General features: G+C 40.7%; 1 protein-coding gene across 8 annotated transcripts in view; it reads right to left on the bottom strand.

Moving 5' to 3' along the window:
* Nucleotides 1–16,642, bottom strand: part of LOC137322872 (spermatogenesis-associated protein 13-like) — a 296,919-nt gene that overhangs the window by 60,825 nt on the left and 219,452 nt on the right. For 6 of the 8 annotated variants that reach the window (XM_067986039.1, XM_067986040.1, XM_067986042.1 and 3 more), the window contains 2 exons: nt 14,268–14,642; nt 9,920–10,064 (listed from right to left, as the gene is read on the bottom strand). In XM_067986039.1, coding sequence (XP_067842140.1) covers nt 9,920–10,064; nt 14,268–14,642 — 520 coding nt within the window. The remainder of the gene's footprint in view (nt 1–9,919; nt 10,065–14,267; nt 14,643–16,642) is intronic. The other 2 variants (XM_067986041.1, XM_067986045.1) reach the window with 2 other exon arrangements.

Here is a 16,642-nt window from a genome sequence, read left to right as displayed (position 1 = left end):
GGGATCGTGCTGGGACCACTGTTGTTCACAATTTACATTGATGATTTGGACTCAGGAATCGGAAGTACAATTTCAAAATTTGCGGACGACACCAAATTGGGAGGTGTAGTTAACACAAAGGAAGAATGCGTCAAAATGCAAGAAGACACCGATAAACTTGCAGAACAGGCATGTAATTGGCAAATGAATTTCAATATAGAGAAGTGTGAGGTGGTGAATTTTGGTAGGAAGAATAAGGGGGCCACATATTGCTTGGATAATAAGAGTCTAAATGGGGTAGAGGAGCAAAGGGATCTAGGGGTGCAGATGCACAAATCATTAAAAGTAGTGACGCAGGTTAATAAGGCCCTAAAAAAGACAAACCAAGCACTGGGGTTTATTTCGAGAGTGACAGAATTGAAAAGCAGAGAAGTTATGTTAAACTTGTACAGAACCTTAGTTAGACCACATTTGGAGTACCGTGCAGAGGATACAGAGGATATAAAAAGGATACAGAAGCATTGGGGAATGTGCAGAAAAGATTCACAAGGATGATATTAGAACTGAGAGGATATACTTATCAGGAAAGACTAAACAGGCTGGGGCTCTTTTCTCTAGAAAAGAGAAGGTTGAGGGGTGACCTGAGTTCTTTAAGATAATTAAAGGGTTTGATAGGGTAGATACAGAGAAAATCTTTCCACTTGTGAGGGCGTCCAAAAATAGAGGTCATCAAGATAGTCACTAATAAATCCAACAGGGAATTCCAGAGAAACTTCTTTACCCAAAGAGTTTTAAGAATGTGGAATGCGCTACTACAAGGAGTAATTGAGGCAAATAACATAGATGCATTTAAGAGGAAACTAGATAAGCACACAAGAGAGAAAAGAATATAAGGGTACGCTGATAGGGTTAGATGAAGTAGGGAAGGAGGAGGCTCGTATGGAGCATAAATGCCAGCATAAACCAATTGGGCCGAATGGCCTATTTCTGTGCTGTAGACTCGATGTTACTCAATGTAATTTTGGAAGGGATCACAGCTCAGCTCCATCTTGGAATCCAATCCATCTCAGCTCCATTTTAGAAGGGATCACAGCTCAGCTCCATCTTGGAATCCAATCCATCTCAGCTCCATTTTAGAAGGGATCACAGCTCAGCTCCATCTTGGAATCCAATCTATCTCAGCTCCATTTTAGAAGGGATCATAGCTCAGCTCCACCTGACATCCACACCATACACTCCTTGCACGTACCAATAGATGATCTGACAGTTCTACTCCAGAAGTCAGTTTCAGCGTTCTCACTGCTACCCTGGCTGGAATCAGCTAACTTAGCACAGATGAGAGACTGATTCTGAAATTTTCCTGGTTTGGAGCGCTCAGCACTACATTATATGGTGCATTTACCCCTGAGATATCTAGGGACGGTGATTATTCAAATACTAAAAAAAAAATTGCAATTAGAAAAATCATAGAACATGGAAAAAATTTCCAGTTTTACTGGAATGAATGTTAATATTTTTTGTTAAAGCTCAACTCATACCAGATTATAGTAAGCCTTATGATGAATGCATCAAGCCATTCCCTATTGTATATAATATAACAAAGGTTCTCACCTCGAACTGCTGTTGCTGTTATACATATTCATTTAATGGAAAGCTAGATAAACACATGAGGGAGAAAGGAAAAGAAGGATATGCAGATAGGGTTAGATGAAGTAGGGAGGGAGGAGGCTCGTGTGCAGCATAAACACCAGCACAGACTTGTTGGGTCAAATGGTCTGTTTGTGCACTGTACATTCTATGTAATGTAATATTTTTGCAAGTAAACAATTTAACCACATTTTTGCTTTGTCATTATTTAGCTTTGAAGGGTTAATTTAACTATTCTTGAAATCATACATTTCTACTCTTAAGACTGTATTTTTATTTTATCAAGTCATCAGGCTTTATCTATACTGATAAGTTGTTACCACTGTTAGTCCGACAGACATGCGGGTACAGGCTAATTTTCATAGTCAGCGCCCTGACAGGTTTAAATTGGAATAATATAATTGTATCTGTCCTTCTATCTAGAAAATACCAGTTAAGATTAAGACACCTGTAATTATCTTCATTGGACTATCAATCACTTTTGATTATATTTTTATCAGACTTTATGACATGCAGTTAAAAATGATTTACATTTCTCAGCAGGTATTTCCAGTATAATAATACGACTGTTATGTTGAGCATCACTGACCTCTCATACATATACATAAATAAAAGCTATGTTTATACAATATCAAAATTGAAACCGAGGGCAAAACAGGTCTGCTCACTGGCACTAGATTGTCAGTAAAAAATAAATGTCAGCGTAGAGTCAACCATCCGTAGCGTGGTCACACCAAGAGAGATCATAGCATTGATTACATAATAAATGACGTTCAATGCAGGCTATGCATTTTATCTGCTGTCAGAGTTCAAAGCTGACATCCACAGTGCCATATTATAAACCCAAGTACAACCCACCAACATTGAAATGATCTTCAGTTAGAAGGCTTTTGCTCCAGGCTAGTTCAGGTGCATTCTGTGCTTTGTTAAGAAACATTCACTGCAGCATTCAAAACATTTGCTCCTGACAATTCTATTACAATAAGAAATGGATTATTTTCTTTTTAAAATCCCGATTTTCTTTTAAAATTAAAATTAAAGAGGATGTTTTATCACTTGCAATTTTCTGGAAATATGATGTCATCAATGCACTAACTAAAGCCATATCCTGAGTGGTGTAAATCCCAGATGGAACTATTTGGATCTGATTGGCCACACCAAAAGTCTGGTTAATATTAGAGAATCTGATTGCAGCAGTAGTGATTCATCTTTTCATCATGATTCATACATTCCCTTTACACTTATTTATTTTGTTGCATTTTGACGTTAACTTTCTTAATTTTAGCTGTTCTATACCGAGAACTGTGTAGGAACTGTAAGTTGTTTCCTTACACAAGGAATTTCCTCATGAGGTCTCATGATTGACCGCCGTAACTTCGGTGGAAGATCAGTGCAAACCCCCGTTTACGCATCTATGCAGGGTTTCCACCAATCTTCTGTCGAAGTTACAGTGGCAGATCGGGAGAACCCTGAGGAAATTCTCCACTTCACCTGTGCACTGGTTTGAGTCAGTAATAAGTTTATTTATTGATTACACAAGTAGTATATTTACTGGTTTTTCCTATGACAGTTAGGCTAGTGTGTAAGTTAAGATAGTATAAATTTGAGTTTGCTAGTCAGAAATTAATCTTGAGCAGAACGAAACCGGTGTAGTGCAAAAGATCAAGAGAGTATTTAGTCTCAGCGGAAGTTTCAGCCTTGAGGTGCACTTGGCCTAAAATTATATTTAAGAAAGAGAAAAAGAACTTGCATTCATATAGCTCCCTTCACGACCTCAGGACGTCCCAAAGCACTTTACAGCTAATTAAGTACTTTTGAAATGTAGTCAATGTTTTAATGTAGAAAACACAGCAGCCAAATTGTGCACAGCAAGGTCCCACAAACGATGCGATAATGACCAAATAATATGTTTTAGTGATGTTGGTGGAGGAATAATATTGGCCAGAACACTGGGGAGAACTGCCCTACCTCGAATAGTGCCATGGAATCTTTTATGTCCACATGAGGGGGCAAACAGGGCCTCAGTTTAACGTCTCATTCGCAAGACGGCACCTCTGACAGTGCCGCACTGAAGTAATACTAAGATGACATTACAAAACAAAGAGTGCGCGGTTGAAGAGTGTTGGCTTTTTTTCAGTTATGTTAGGAGTTCTTTGAAGGTTTGTCAGACAAGATTAGGTACGAAGATGAACTAATGAGCTAAATAGATACTTTGCGTTGATTTTAAGTTCTGAGACAATGGCCCCGACATTAACGGGGAGGCAGGGAAGATACAGGGGCAGCCATCATCAGCCAAAGAACCCGGCAAGGCCGGGTACGTGGAGGACCTGCCGTTCATCATTTGAATAAAATGCTGCAGTCTCCCGCCCAACAGCTGGCCAGATTGACAGCCTGCTCAGGGCTCTGGTTGATATTGCAAATCAAATCCTGATGACATTATTGGACTTGATCTGCTTATTTAAAACAGGACTCCACTTCTTTCCTGCGGGTGTCCTACTTGTCTGCTCAAAAGAGATTAATTTGTGAATACACCGGGAAGGAAGCAGGATCGGTGGGGGTAACTGACACTCATTATTTTAACTGCCGCCCCCCCAGCCCGGTTTCTGCCAGGCAGGGGGCTGTTAAAATTGGGGCCAATGTTAAAGTCCCATTATCACAGGGTAAGTGTGTAATTAAAATGAATCACTGGAAGTAACTATGGAAATGGTTTTAGCTAACATTATTGTGCTTAAGGTTGATAATGCTGCAGAACATGATGTAATTTACCCCAGAGTGCTTAGGGAAATGGGGAGGGGGTCATTGACTAATACATTCAATACTTCAGTGATGGTCCCATGGATTGGAGGGTGGCACATGTAGTCCCGTTATTTTAGGGAAGAAATCAGACGCTGGAAATTACAGACCCATCAGCTTGATTTCAGTAATAGAGAAACTGTTGCAAAGTATTGTATGTGATATCATATATGATCACATGGAAAGGTTATTAGATGCAGCCAACCTGGATTTAAAATACATAGATCCTGCCTTAATAACATGATAGATTTTTGAGGAAGTGACGAGAGTGGTGGTTGAAGATAGTCAGGTAGATGTTGTATAACTTAACTTCCAAAAACCATTTGATAAAAGTACCTCATAGACAACTATTTTCTCATGGAATTATTGGACTGAATTGGTATCTGGTTGAAAACACATCAGCAGAGGATTGTTATAAATGGGAGTGGGATCTGATTTAGCTATGGTTACAAGTAAAGTTCCACGGAGTTCTGAACTGATTCCAGGGCTGCTTATCATTTACATTGATATTTTAGAGGATGGTTTAAATGGCACAGTGTTCAGTTCCATTCGCAACCCCTCAGACAATGAAGCAGTCCATGCAGCAAGACCTGGACAACATCCAGGCTTGGGCTCATAAGTGGCAAGTAACATTCACGCCAGACAAGTGCCAGGCTGGCACCATCTCCAACAAGAGAGAGCCTAACCACCTCCCCTTGACATTCAACAGCATTACCATCGCCGAATCCCCATCCATCAACATCCTGGGGGTCACCATTGACCAGAAACTTAACTGGACCAGCCACATAAATACTGTGGCTACAAGAGCAGGTCAGAGGCTGGGCATTCTGCAGCGAGTGACTCACCTCCTGACTCCCCAAAGCCTTTCCACCATCTACAAGGCACAGGTCAGGAGTGTGATGGAATACTCTCCACTTGCCTGGATAAGTGCAGCTCCAACAACGCTCAAGAAGCTCGACACCATCCAGGACAAAGCAGCCCGCTTGATTGGCACCCCATCCACCACCCTAAACATTCACTCCCTTCATCACCGGCACACTGTGGCTGCAGTGTGTACCATCTACAGGATGCACTGCAGCAACTCGCCACGGTTTCAACAGCACCTCCCAAACCCACGGCCTCTATCACCTAGAAGAACAAGGGCAGCAGGCACATGGGAACAACACCACCTGCATGTTCCCCTCCAAGTCACACACCATCCTGACTTGGAAATATATCGCCGTTCCTTCATCGTCACTGGGTCAAGATCCTGGAACTCCTTACCTAACAGCACTGTGGGAGAACCTTCCCCACATGGACTGCAGCGGGTCAAGAAGGCGGTTCACCACCACCTTCTCAAGGGTAATTAGGGATGGGCAATAAATGCTGGCCTTGCCAACGACGTCCACATCCCATGAATGAATAAAAAAACCTCTCAAATTTGTATCTTATACAAAAATGTGGGCAAGGGTTACTAATACAGAACAAATTGCTAATTATCAGGTCAATTTAGATAATTTGGGTGAATGGGTTTGTGTGTGACAGATGTTATTTTAAAGTAGACCAGTGCAATGTCACACACAATAGGTTAGGAAACTCTAGGCATGTTCATACCATGGCTTCGATCTTCGTAACATTTAGTTGGAGGAAATTTTTGCTCATCCACTACTGGATGTTGGACAAGCAGTGTAACAAATCAGACAATGGAGGGGTCGAGGGTGGTGGTGGTGAGGTAGAGCTGGGTGTCGTCAGGGCACGTAAGAACATAAGAAATAGGAGCAAGAGTAGGCCATACAGCCCCTTGAGCCTGCTCCACCATTCAAATAAGATCATGGTTGATCTTTGACCTCAGCTCCACTTTCCCGCCCGATCCCCATATCCCTTGATTCCCCTAGAGTCCAGAAATCTATTTATCTCAGCCTTGAATACACTCAATGACTGAGCATCCACAGCCCTCTGTGGTACAGAATTCCAAAGATTCACAACCCTCTGAGTGAAAAAATTCCTCCCCATCTCAATCTTAAATGGCCGACCTCTTATCCTGAGACTATGCCCCCTAGTTCTAGACTATACAGCCAGGGGAAACAACCTCTCAGCATCTACCCTGTCAAGCCCCCTCAGAATCTTATATGTTTCAATGAGATCACCTCTCATTCTTCTAAACTCCAGAGAGTATAGGCCCATTCTACTCAATCTCTCGTCATAGGACAACCCTCTCCTCCCAGGAATTAATCTAGTGAACTCGCATTGCACCGCCTCTAAGGCAAGTATATCTTTCCTTAGATAAGAAGACCAAAACTGTACACAGTACTCCAGGTGTGGTCTCACCAAAGCCCTGTAACAATTGCAGCAAGACTTCCTTACTCTTGTACTCCAACCTCCTTGCAATAAAGGCCTAATTGCTTACTATATCTGCATGCTAACTTTCTATGTTTCTTTTATGAGGACATCCAAATCTCAACGCCAACATTTAAAAGTTTCTCACCCCTTAAAACAATTCTACTTTTCGATTCTTCCTACCAAAGTGAATAACCTCACCTTTCCCCACATTATACTCCATGTGCCACCTTCTTGTCCACTCACTTAACCCGTCTACATCCCTTTGTAGGCTCTTTGTATCCTCCTCACAGCTTACTTTCCCACCTAGCTTTGTATCGTCAGCAAACTTGCACACATTACACTTGATCCCTTCATCTAAGTCATTAATATAGATTGTAAATAGCTGAGACCCAAGCACAGATCTTTGCGGCACCCACTAGTTACAGCCTGGCAACCTGAAAACGACCCGTTTATCCCTACTCTCTGTTTTCTGTCCGTTAACCAATCCTCTATCTATGCTAATATATTACCCCCAACCCCATGTGCCCTTATCTTGCGTAACAACCTTTTAGGTGGCATCTTATCGAATGCCTTTTGAAAATCCAAATATCCACTTGTTCCCCTTCATCCACCCTGCTAGTTACATCCTCAAATAACTTTAATAGATTTGTCAAACACAATTTCCCTTTCATAAAACCATGTTGACTCTGCCTAATCATATTATGATTTCCTAAGTGCCCTGTTACCACTTCCTTAATAATGAATTCCAGCATTTTGGCTGGATCCAAGTGGCAAATGGAATTCAATCCGGAGAGGTAATGCATTTGGAGAGGTCAAAGAAGGCAAGGGAATAGACAATAAATGGGAGAATACTAGAGATGTAGAGGAAGTGAGGGACCTTGGAGTACATGTGCACAGATCCCTGAAGGTAGCAGGACAAGTAGATCAGGTGGTTAAGAAGGCATATGGAATACTTTCCTTTATTAGCCGAGGCATAGAATGTAAGAGCAGGGAGGTTATGCTAGAACTGTATAAAATACTAGTTAGGCCACAGCTAGAGTACTGCGTACAGTTCTGGTCACCACATTACAGGAAGGATGCAATTGCACTAGAGAGGATACAGAGGAGATTTACCAGGACATTGCCAGGACTGGAGAATTTTAGCTATGAAGAAAGATTGGATAGGCAGGGGTTGTTTTCTTTGGAACAGAGGAGGCAGAGGGGTGATTTAATTGAGGTGTACAAAATTATGAGGGGCCTAGATAGAGTGGATAGGAAGGACCTATTTCCCAGGTCAATAACCAGGGGGCATAAATTTAAATTAACTGGTAGAAGCAGAAACCCTCAATTCATTTAAAAAGTACCTGGATATGCACCTGAAGTGCCATAGCCTACAAGGCTACGGACCAAGTGCTGGAAAGTGGGATTAGGCTGGGTGGCTCACTTTCTGCCAGCGCGGACACGATGGGCCGAATGGCCTCCTTTTGTGCCGAAAATTTTCTATGACTCTATGATACTGCCATTTATTATTTATTTCCATCCATACTGTTTCTACCTCCTGATCTTCTAAGCCAAGATCTTTTATTATCAGCACTAATCCCCTCCTTTTGCATTCTGCCTTTCTTTTCGAAACATCAAGTACCCTGGAATATTTAGTTCCCAGCCTTGGTTGCCTTGCAACCAGGTCTCTGTAGTTGTTGTTAAATCAACCCCATTTATCTCTATTTTTGCCACTAATTCATCTATCTTGTTACAAATGCTTCGTGCATTCAGGTAAAGAGCCTTTAATTTTAACTTTTTACCATTTTTTCCCTGCTTTGACTTTATTTACTGATGCACTATTACCGTAAAACTCTGTCCCTTCCTGTCATACTGTGCTTATTTCTACCCAAATCACTACACTGCTCTGTTGCCTTGACTTTTCTCTTTAGATTTCTAAATTTCCCCTCACCAGACCCCTCCCCCCACCCTTTTTAGTTTAAAGCTCTATCTACAGCCCTAGTTATTTGATTCGCCAGGACACTGGTCCCAGCCTAGTTTAAGTGGAGCCCATCCCAACGGAACAACTCCCTCTTTCCCCAGTACTGGTGCCAGTGCCCCATGAAACAAAACCCCTGTCTCCCACACCGCTCTTTGAGCCACGCATTTAACCCTCTGATCTGCTTGACCCTATCCCAATTTGCACGTGGCTCAGGTAGTGGAATATGTGGAAGCTGACGTGTTTTTGGTGATTGGGTTTTTGCTTGTTGGACATAGACACAGACACTACTTGGCTCTTAGGTGGTGCGAATGTACCTGCCACCTTGGCCCAAGCCTGGATGTTGCTCATGTTCTACTGTAAACTAGCATTGGTTGCGTTATTATCGGAGGATACTTGTGAATGGAGCTAAACTCTGTGGGACTTTCAGTAAACAGCCCCTTATAACAGAGGGAAAAAGCAGCTGATGATGATTGGGCTGACGATGCGGCCCTGAACAACTCTGGTAGCAATGTCTGGGGTTGCGATGATTGGCCTCCGACAACCACAACCATATTCCTTTGTGTCCGGTATGATTACAGCCACTGGAGGAATTTGTCTTTGACCTCACTTAAAAATTTTTTGCTATGGCTCCTCAGCGTTATACTTCTTATGCTTCTATGATGTCGAAGGCTACTCCCACCTCTAATCTGGCAGTCAGTTCTTGCAATGCTGACTGGATCAAGGCTACAAGAAGGTCTAGAGAAATGTGATTTTGATGGAACCCGAACGGAGCGTCAGTGGCTAGGTTATTGGTAAGTAGGTAAGTGTCATATAATAACATTATTGATTACCTTCTATCAGTTTACTGCTAATCGGAAGAAGGCTGATAATGGGTCAATTGACTGATTTACAATTTTTTGTTTTTTGTGGATAGGACATTGTTCCACATTGTTGGGTGGCTGCACCCGAACAGCTAGGCTAGGTGGGCAACTAGTTTTGGTGTGCAAGTCTTCAGCACTACAGCAGAGATGTTGTCAGAGCCCATAGCCTTCACTCTGTCCAATATACTCAGCTGCTCCTTAATGTCACATGGAGTGAATCAAATTGGCTAGACATTGGCATCTATGATGGTGGAAAGAGGCCGAGTACAACTGTCACAGACATATACACTTTACTGCAGATGGGTTTTAATTTATTGCATGCTTACGGTCATGCAGCTTGCTTTAGATATGTATTACTTACTATTTGATGTTCTCATTTGCCGTCTACGCCCAACCCGATCTAAGCCAATGGGTGTGCTTTGGGAGAAAGTGAAAGGTCGAAGTCTGGCGGACACTGCTTTGTATGGTGGTACTTGATGTGAAGGAACAGGTGGCCGAGCAACCGGCTGAAAACAAAGAAAATTAAATATATAATTTTGGATAGAAAAAAAGACATCCATACCAATACAAACCATTAGTAGAAGTAAAGTAACTTAGCTGAATAAGATAACAGATATCTTTAAAAATATGAATATGTCACTTCAGCTAAGTTTCCAATTTAAGTGATGCCATTTTGAAGTTGGTTTGCATTCAGTCCTTCAAACTCAAGATGCAGTATTATTCATCAGTTCACGATTACTATGGTTTACATTATTTGTTATAGATCAAAAAATGTAAATCTGATCCCCCTTCTAGGATTTGTCTAAGATTTCACACAGTATTATCCTGAGATACCTATATGATACACAATAGGAAAGTGCTCTGGGAAATTAAACATTTAAACCACAGAAGTAAATTTCTCAACAGTGCTTTAGTGCCCACACCAATGCATCTGGCCTCAAAGTACGCATGAACATTTACTTAATGGGTAAAGCACCACCTCAAGTGGCACTTTGTGTTGTAAATAATATTGTTCAACAAATTTTAAATTGACTTTAGGTCACTTATGTGTTGGTGTACCAAAATTTCAGGATAAAATGGCCTCCCTGTGACACAACACAGGTACAGTGCCATTTCCTCTCAATGTTAATTCTTTGAAGTTTTTTTCACATATAAAATGTGGATAACTAGGAATAATGTTTCGAACATAGGAATATGCAGGAGCAGCAAATACTATAAACATCCATCTGGCTGATCCCAATATCTAGGAAATATAAAGGAATGCATTTATATTATCCTTAGGCAGATCATTTATACTTTAGGAAAAAGTACAGAATGGCATGAAGATTGTGATAAATGCACGAGACATAACGATGGTCAGTCTCTAAAATTATTGTCCTAACATCAGATATTTTAAGAACAGGAAATTGCCATTAGGCCCAAGAAGCCACTCTTCTTCCTTTGCACTACACCACCTGAGACCCCACAGAAATTCAAAAAGATACAATAGATCTGCAATACAATACAGCATGTGGCAAAATGTGTTTGTGCCACAAAATATAAACCAATTTTATTTTTGCTCTGATGTGAATGTAATAACATTTAGTCGAGAAAAGGCAAAGTGGATTTTCTTTTGATAGAGACTAGCAACTGAAATTTGTCATGCAAAAATGTCCTCCTGATTTCTAATTTAGGATGCATTTACTGTAAAGGTGTTTCATATGGCCTATAAAATGCCGCACAGGCCATATGAACTGAGAACTGTATTAAACAGCCACCAAAAATATCTTGTTCTTCACCAGATCCATTCAACTACTGTGTCAGCATCAATCAAATAGTTCAGCTCTAAGTAAATCCTTACCATGGTTTGTTTCACTGAATATTCTGCCTTTGACCTACACAGTGCTGTGGTACACAGTACAACTGAATCTAATCAGCAGGACGCTCACACATTTCCAATTACTTCAGCTTCCAACTCCTTGAAAACCAAGTAAATTGAAATATTGCATCCTGTGGACAAACAGTTTATTGACCAGATGTAAACCTCCAACATAGAAAATGTGATTATTGATGTCTGAAAGCTTTTAGCCACAATCATCTCAACACAAAATGAAAGTTAACACAGCACTTTTTAACACTCTCTAATGTTTAAAAGGCTTTGAAAAAAAAAATTTGCTGAACATTAAAAATTAAACTAATGAAGCACATTTAGTTTCTCCATTCAGGATGGTTTGGAATTCAATATTCTTCTCTACCCCCCAATATTCTATTTGACTCTCCTGAGGGTAATGACTCTGTGTACTCTTCAAACACAAAGGCTGCACTCCAGTACTTTGCTGAATTGGTAATTCTTCTATTGTGAGGTAAGACAGGCTATTCAACTGTGCAACACGTCACATTTAAGCCCACATTCACACATTTTGCAGCAGGGATCTCTAGTTAATAATCAGGAGCAGGATCCCTGGCTTGCTGTTCCCCTCCTACCCAGGGATTCATCTCAATTGCTGCCCCAACTGAGGTAGCTAACTCAGCACAGAAAGGAGACCAACTCTCAAAACTTCTGATCTACAAGGCTTAGAACCACACCAAATATTTAATTTACCGACAAAGCCATCAGAGAAGCTTCTTTTTTTCATTTTTTTACATCAATCTTCTTCCCGCTTTGCCTTATGGTGCTGATTCATGCTGAGGTACTGTTCCAAAGATGGCAACTGCCCTCCAGTACATTGCCCAAGTTACCATTCATCATATGTGAACCTAGACAGTGAGTGTTATCAGGCCTTTATACCATAACCCCCTCACATCCAACTCTGGTCATCTAATATCCATACACACGCACCTTCTAGCAGGGGTGACAGTATAGTGATTGAACTGGAAGCTCAGGATGACTTTTCTCCTTCCTAGCCTAGGGTCTTGAGGCCAATTTTAATGGCCCTCCAACCATCATGGAAGAGGTTGGTTAACTCAGCACAAACCAAAGATCAAACCTGAACGGTATGGCTCAGTTCCACTCTGAACCGTCACCACACGGACTGCAGCGGTTCAAGAAGGCGGCTCACCACAACCTTCTTAAGGGCAATTAGGGATGGGCAATAAATGCCGGCCTCGCCAGCGACGCCCACATCCCATGAACGAATAAAAAAAAAATCAACTAACCATTATTTTAGTCTCTTTTAACTTCTTTGTGCTGAACACTTAATTTTGCACTCTGCAGCACCACTTTATTCACTGTTACGGGCGTTATTGATCAATGCATTGTATTAAGAATTATGGTTTGACAGCTCCCCTGATGACTTATTATATAAATTCACCCTGTGTGCTAAGGAGCTGTTTGTTCAAGGAAGCTCCAAAATTCAATCCCTGATAGGTGTTTTGCTGATCTTAGTTAAGGCATCAGAATTGGCTTTAATGATTAGGGTGGGAAAAAGAAAAATCAGCCACGGTTCCCCCTCCCTGGGTGGCTGAAATTCCTTCCGTTGATAATTTTACCAAAAAAATCTGTTTGAGTACATGTACTCATGCCAACCTTCTTGCAAAGATTATCGAAAGACAGAATTTTGACCATTTTTCCCCTTTCATACATTTCATCCCCTCTAAATCTGCTTTGTTGAAATCCAATTTCTTAATTTTTATTTTCTGTTCTGTCCTCATTTCACCTTAAAATAAACAACTTTATGAACATTAGATCTCAAATGGGCCCCTTACTTCAATTTGGTTTATTATTCCCCCTTCATTAGTTACGAGCAAATCCAATATTGCTTCCCCTTGTGGGTTCTTTCACCTGCTGTTAAGGAAAGATTCTTGAAGTAGTTCAATAAACTCACTTGCACATACAGATTGTCCCCACTATAAGTTGCAGTCTATGTCAGGAAGATTAAAATCCTCCAAGATTACAAGTGACATCTTAGCACAAATCTTTTTTGACCTCCCATTGGCAGTACATCCGCCTCCATTTACCTTGTGGTAGCCTATAACATATTCCTACCATTAACTTTTTCCCTTTTCTACCACTGAAAGAACATTTGTGCCAATTGCCACTTTATATTAAGACAATGAACTTTTTGTTTAAAAATAAAATCTGGTTACCATATGGAGCTTTGTTATTGCTGTAGAATTAATATGGCTATTTTGGGGGTTTTGAAGAAAGTGCAAATTCTCACCAATGCAAACATTCACCATACTGGCAATAATTTAAAACCAGCAATTCTTCTTCCGCTATTCTTATCATACTGATTATGGCATGTTGAAAGGAAGAAATTTGTGTATTCTTCTTAAGGATTATCATGAATATCAAATAACCTTTCACTTGACTTAAGTTTTAAAATATCTGAAATGGATTTACTATCTGTTCACCAGATGTTACAATGCAAGAAATCTATATCTGTTACCATCATGATTTTTAATTCACTTTTAAGCACCACATTGATAATCAGGTTCATGGAATCATCAATTTTGCAAGTGAAAACAAAGGCAATAAATGCAGCAAGAGATGTGCAAGAAATTCAAGTGCATCTCAGAAAAGCGAATATATTTAGGCAAGCTACTATTGGCAAAAATGTACCAAAAGGGGGAGAGTATTTGCAAGGAGGACAGGAAATAGCCCACATTCCATACTAGAGCTTCTTAAAGAACTGAAGGGAAATGTTCAACCAAAGATGAAGTGAAGAGGCAGGCAAAGAAGAAAAGTTTGATTTTGGTGTAGAAGAGGCAGCAAAAGAGAGTCATCTTACTTGTACTGTAAGAAGGTCCTCCATTTCCTCAGACTGATTATTTCCATAGATACTGACCCCGCCAATTACAGAGATCGGTCGTCTTTTTCGGTTTCTATGGTGTTGAACAGTGGCACATTTCTGTGGCTGGGAATCAGCACAAGAGGTCTCAGTTGTGTCTTCAGTCTCTGCAAGGTTCATTTTTTGAGGTTGAACAGGAACACCGTTCTCCGGGATAGAAAACTTCCTGCTAGCAAACTGACCATAGTCTGAAAGGGGCCGTTGTCGTTGCCTGCCTTTCCCGGAGTTCCACCTTCTTTGTCCAACCTTTTGTGCATCTGTCTTTTCTTCTTCCTGGGAAGGTAATGGCTTCCTCCACTGGTCTTCAGAAGAAACCTTGCAAATGTGAACACTGAGTGTCATCATCTGATTAGCATTACTTCTTCCTAGAGTTACAAACACTAGGCTGTCCACACATCAGCGTATCAATACCAATAAATACATTTTTAAAATCATCTCAATGTCCAACTGTTGATACATGTAAGGGCAGACACTTGCACACAAAAAAAAAGACTAAGAGGTTTACAGGTCTGAGAAAATGTGCATCACAGGGTCTATATATAGTCTAAATTTTCTCAAATACACAGGTATTACACAGCTAATTTTGAATAGCTTTTAAAGTCTGGTAATTGAAAAATGTTGAGAACATGGGGTACAGGCAGACCAGAGCCAACACTGGCAGATCCAAGTCAACTATGCACTTTTAGATACATTTAACAGGTGAAGCTGAAGGCTTATTTCAGTTGGGTGGGGTGGGGTGGGGGTGGGGGGGGGGGGGGAGGGGGAGAAAGAGATGCGAGGAAATAAATACCAATGTTGTGCATCTTGGCATCACAATGAAGTGTGAGACATTAAGGAAGATTTTACCACTATAGAACTGCTATTTAGTATCAGTTTATTTCAATTCCTTGAGTATATGCCAAAAATACCTATAAACTTGTTTCTTGTTCCACTGTACTAAATAGATTCTTAGCACTATGGGCAGTCATTATTTATGAGGGTAGATTTTCAACTTGCTGCGTAAGTGTAAAGCTGGCATTGCGATCAGCCGCCCATAGAAATGAAAATCAGGCTGTTTCTGTTATGCATGGTCAATCTGCAATGCCAGTTTTAAGCCCATGTGGCAAGTTGAAAATCTACCCCATGGTCTTTTTATATTATAGATGCATTAATTGGTTGTGCACTCAAGTGGATTTATAAAGCAGACTTTAAAGAACTAGTCAATTGTTAATGATATTTTACAACACACTTACATTCACAGTATACTGACGATAGCACCTGGTGAAGTTGGCAGCAAATTGAATATAGATAAAGTGACATTTAATCTGTCAGAGGCACGCCTAAAAAAGGTAGTTTCAACCTACTCCTATGATTGTACCATAAATACAAAGCAGCTTGCCATCGGAAGAGTTCACATTTTGCTAGAAGGCTGAATACGTCCCACCCTTCTCCAGACAGATGGGTAAAGCAGTTTTCCTGTAGCAATGGTTTAGCTGTTATGCCTCCATGGTCAAACAGGCTGCGAATACACATTGTGTAAGCTGACTCCATGAAAAATTGCCACTGACAAGGTATCATTGGGTAATGGGCACCCATGGAGTCATACCCTAGCAGGAGACAATGCCTTTGGAAAAGTAGGGGAGAACATTGCCAAAAAGAACCTACCCCGGACAGAAATTATCCAACCAGTGGGGAAAAATAGTTACCATTTGTAGTACAAACTTCCCTACAATATAAATGGCTGGTTAAAGGAGCAGCCACAGTATTGCAGGATTGTTTTAGAAGTGGTTCTCCAAAAGAAAGGTAGCATTAACAACATTTCAAAAAAGAATCAGAAGGAAACAGTCTAAGATGTAAAAAATCAGATGGTTACTTTAAAATACATTTTTTTGCTTTATATCTACAAAATCCCATGTAGATCTGTGCTAGGAATAGGAAAACAAATACTGCAATGTATGTGTGTTAACAAACCTACCCAACTGCAGCACAGAAAATATAAAAAAAAGTGATCCTTACATTTGAATTCAGCAGTCTGCCGAGGAATCTAAGCAACTTTCAACTTTGTTTTCCTTTCTCCCCGCCCCCCCACCCCCAATTTTCTCTCCACTCCTCTCCTGAAGGCTTTGACGTGCTCACTTGGACATTTCCACAGGCACCTTCCATCACCTAATTATTCATACGTGAGCACTGACATTAAATGTTAGCAGACAGCTAACATTTAATGTCATTGCGACAGCACGGTGTGCGGACAACACAGTGTGAACTGCTGAGAGTTTGGTAAGTGTGGGAGTTGAAGGGTTAATCTCTTTAAAATCTAGTGCATATTGCTTTCAACT

Source organism: Heptranchias perlo, chromosome 6 (assembly GCF_035084215.1).
Source record: "Heptranchias perlo isolate sHepPer1 chromosome 6, sHepPer1.hap1, whole genome shotgun sequence".
Taxonomy (NCBI): Eukaryota; Metazoa; Chordata; class Chondrichthyes; order Hexanchiformes; family Hexanchidae; genus Heptranchias; species Heptranchias perlo.
Note: the sequence above shows the minus strand (reverse complement) of the source record. Positions and strands in the feature narration are given on the sequence as shown.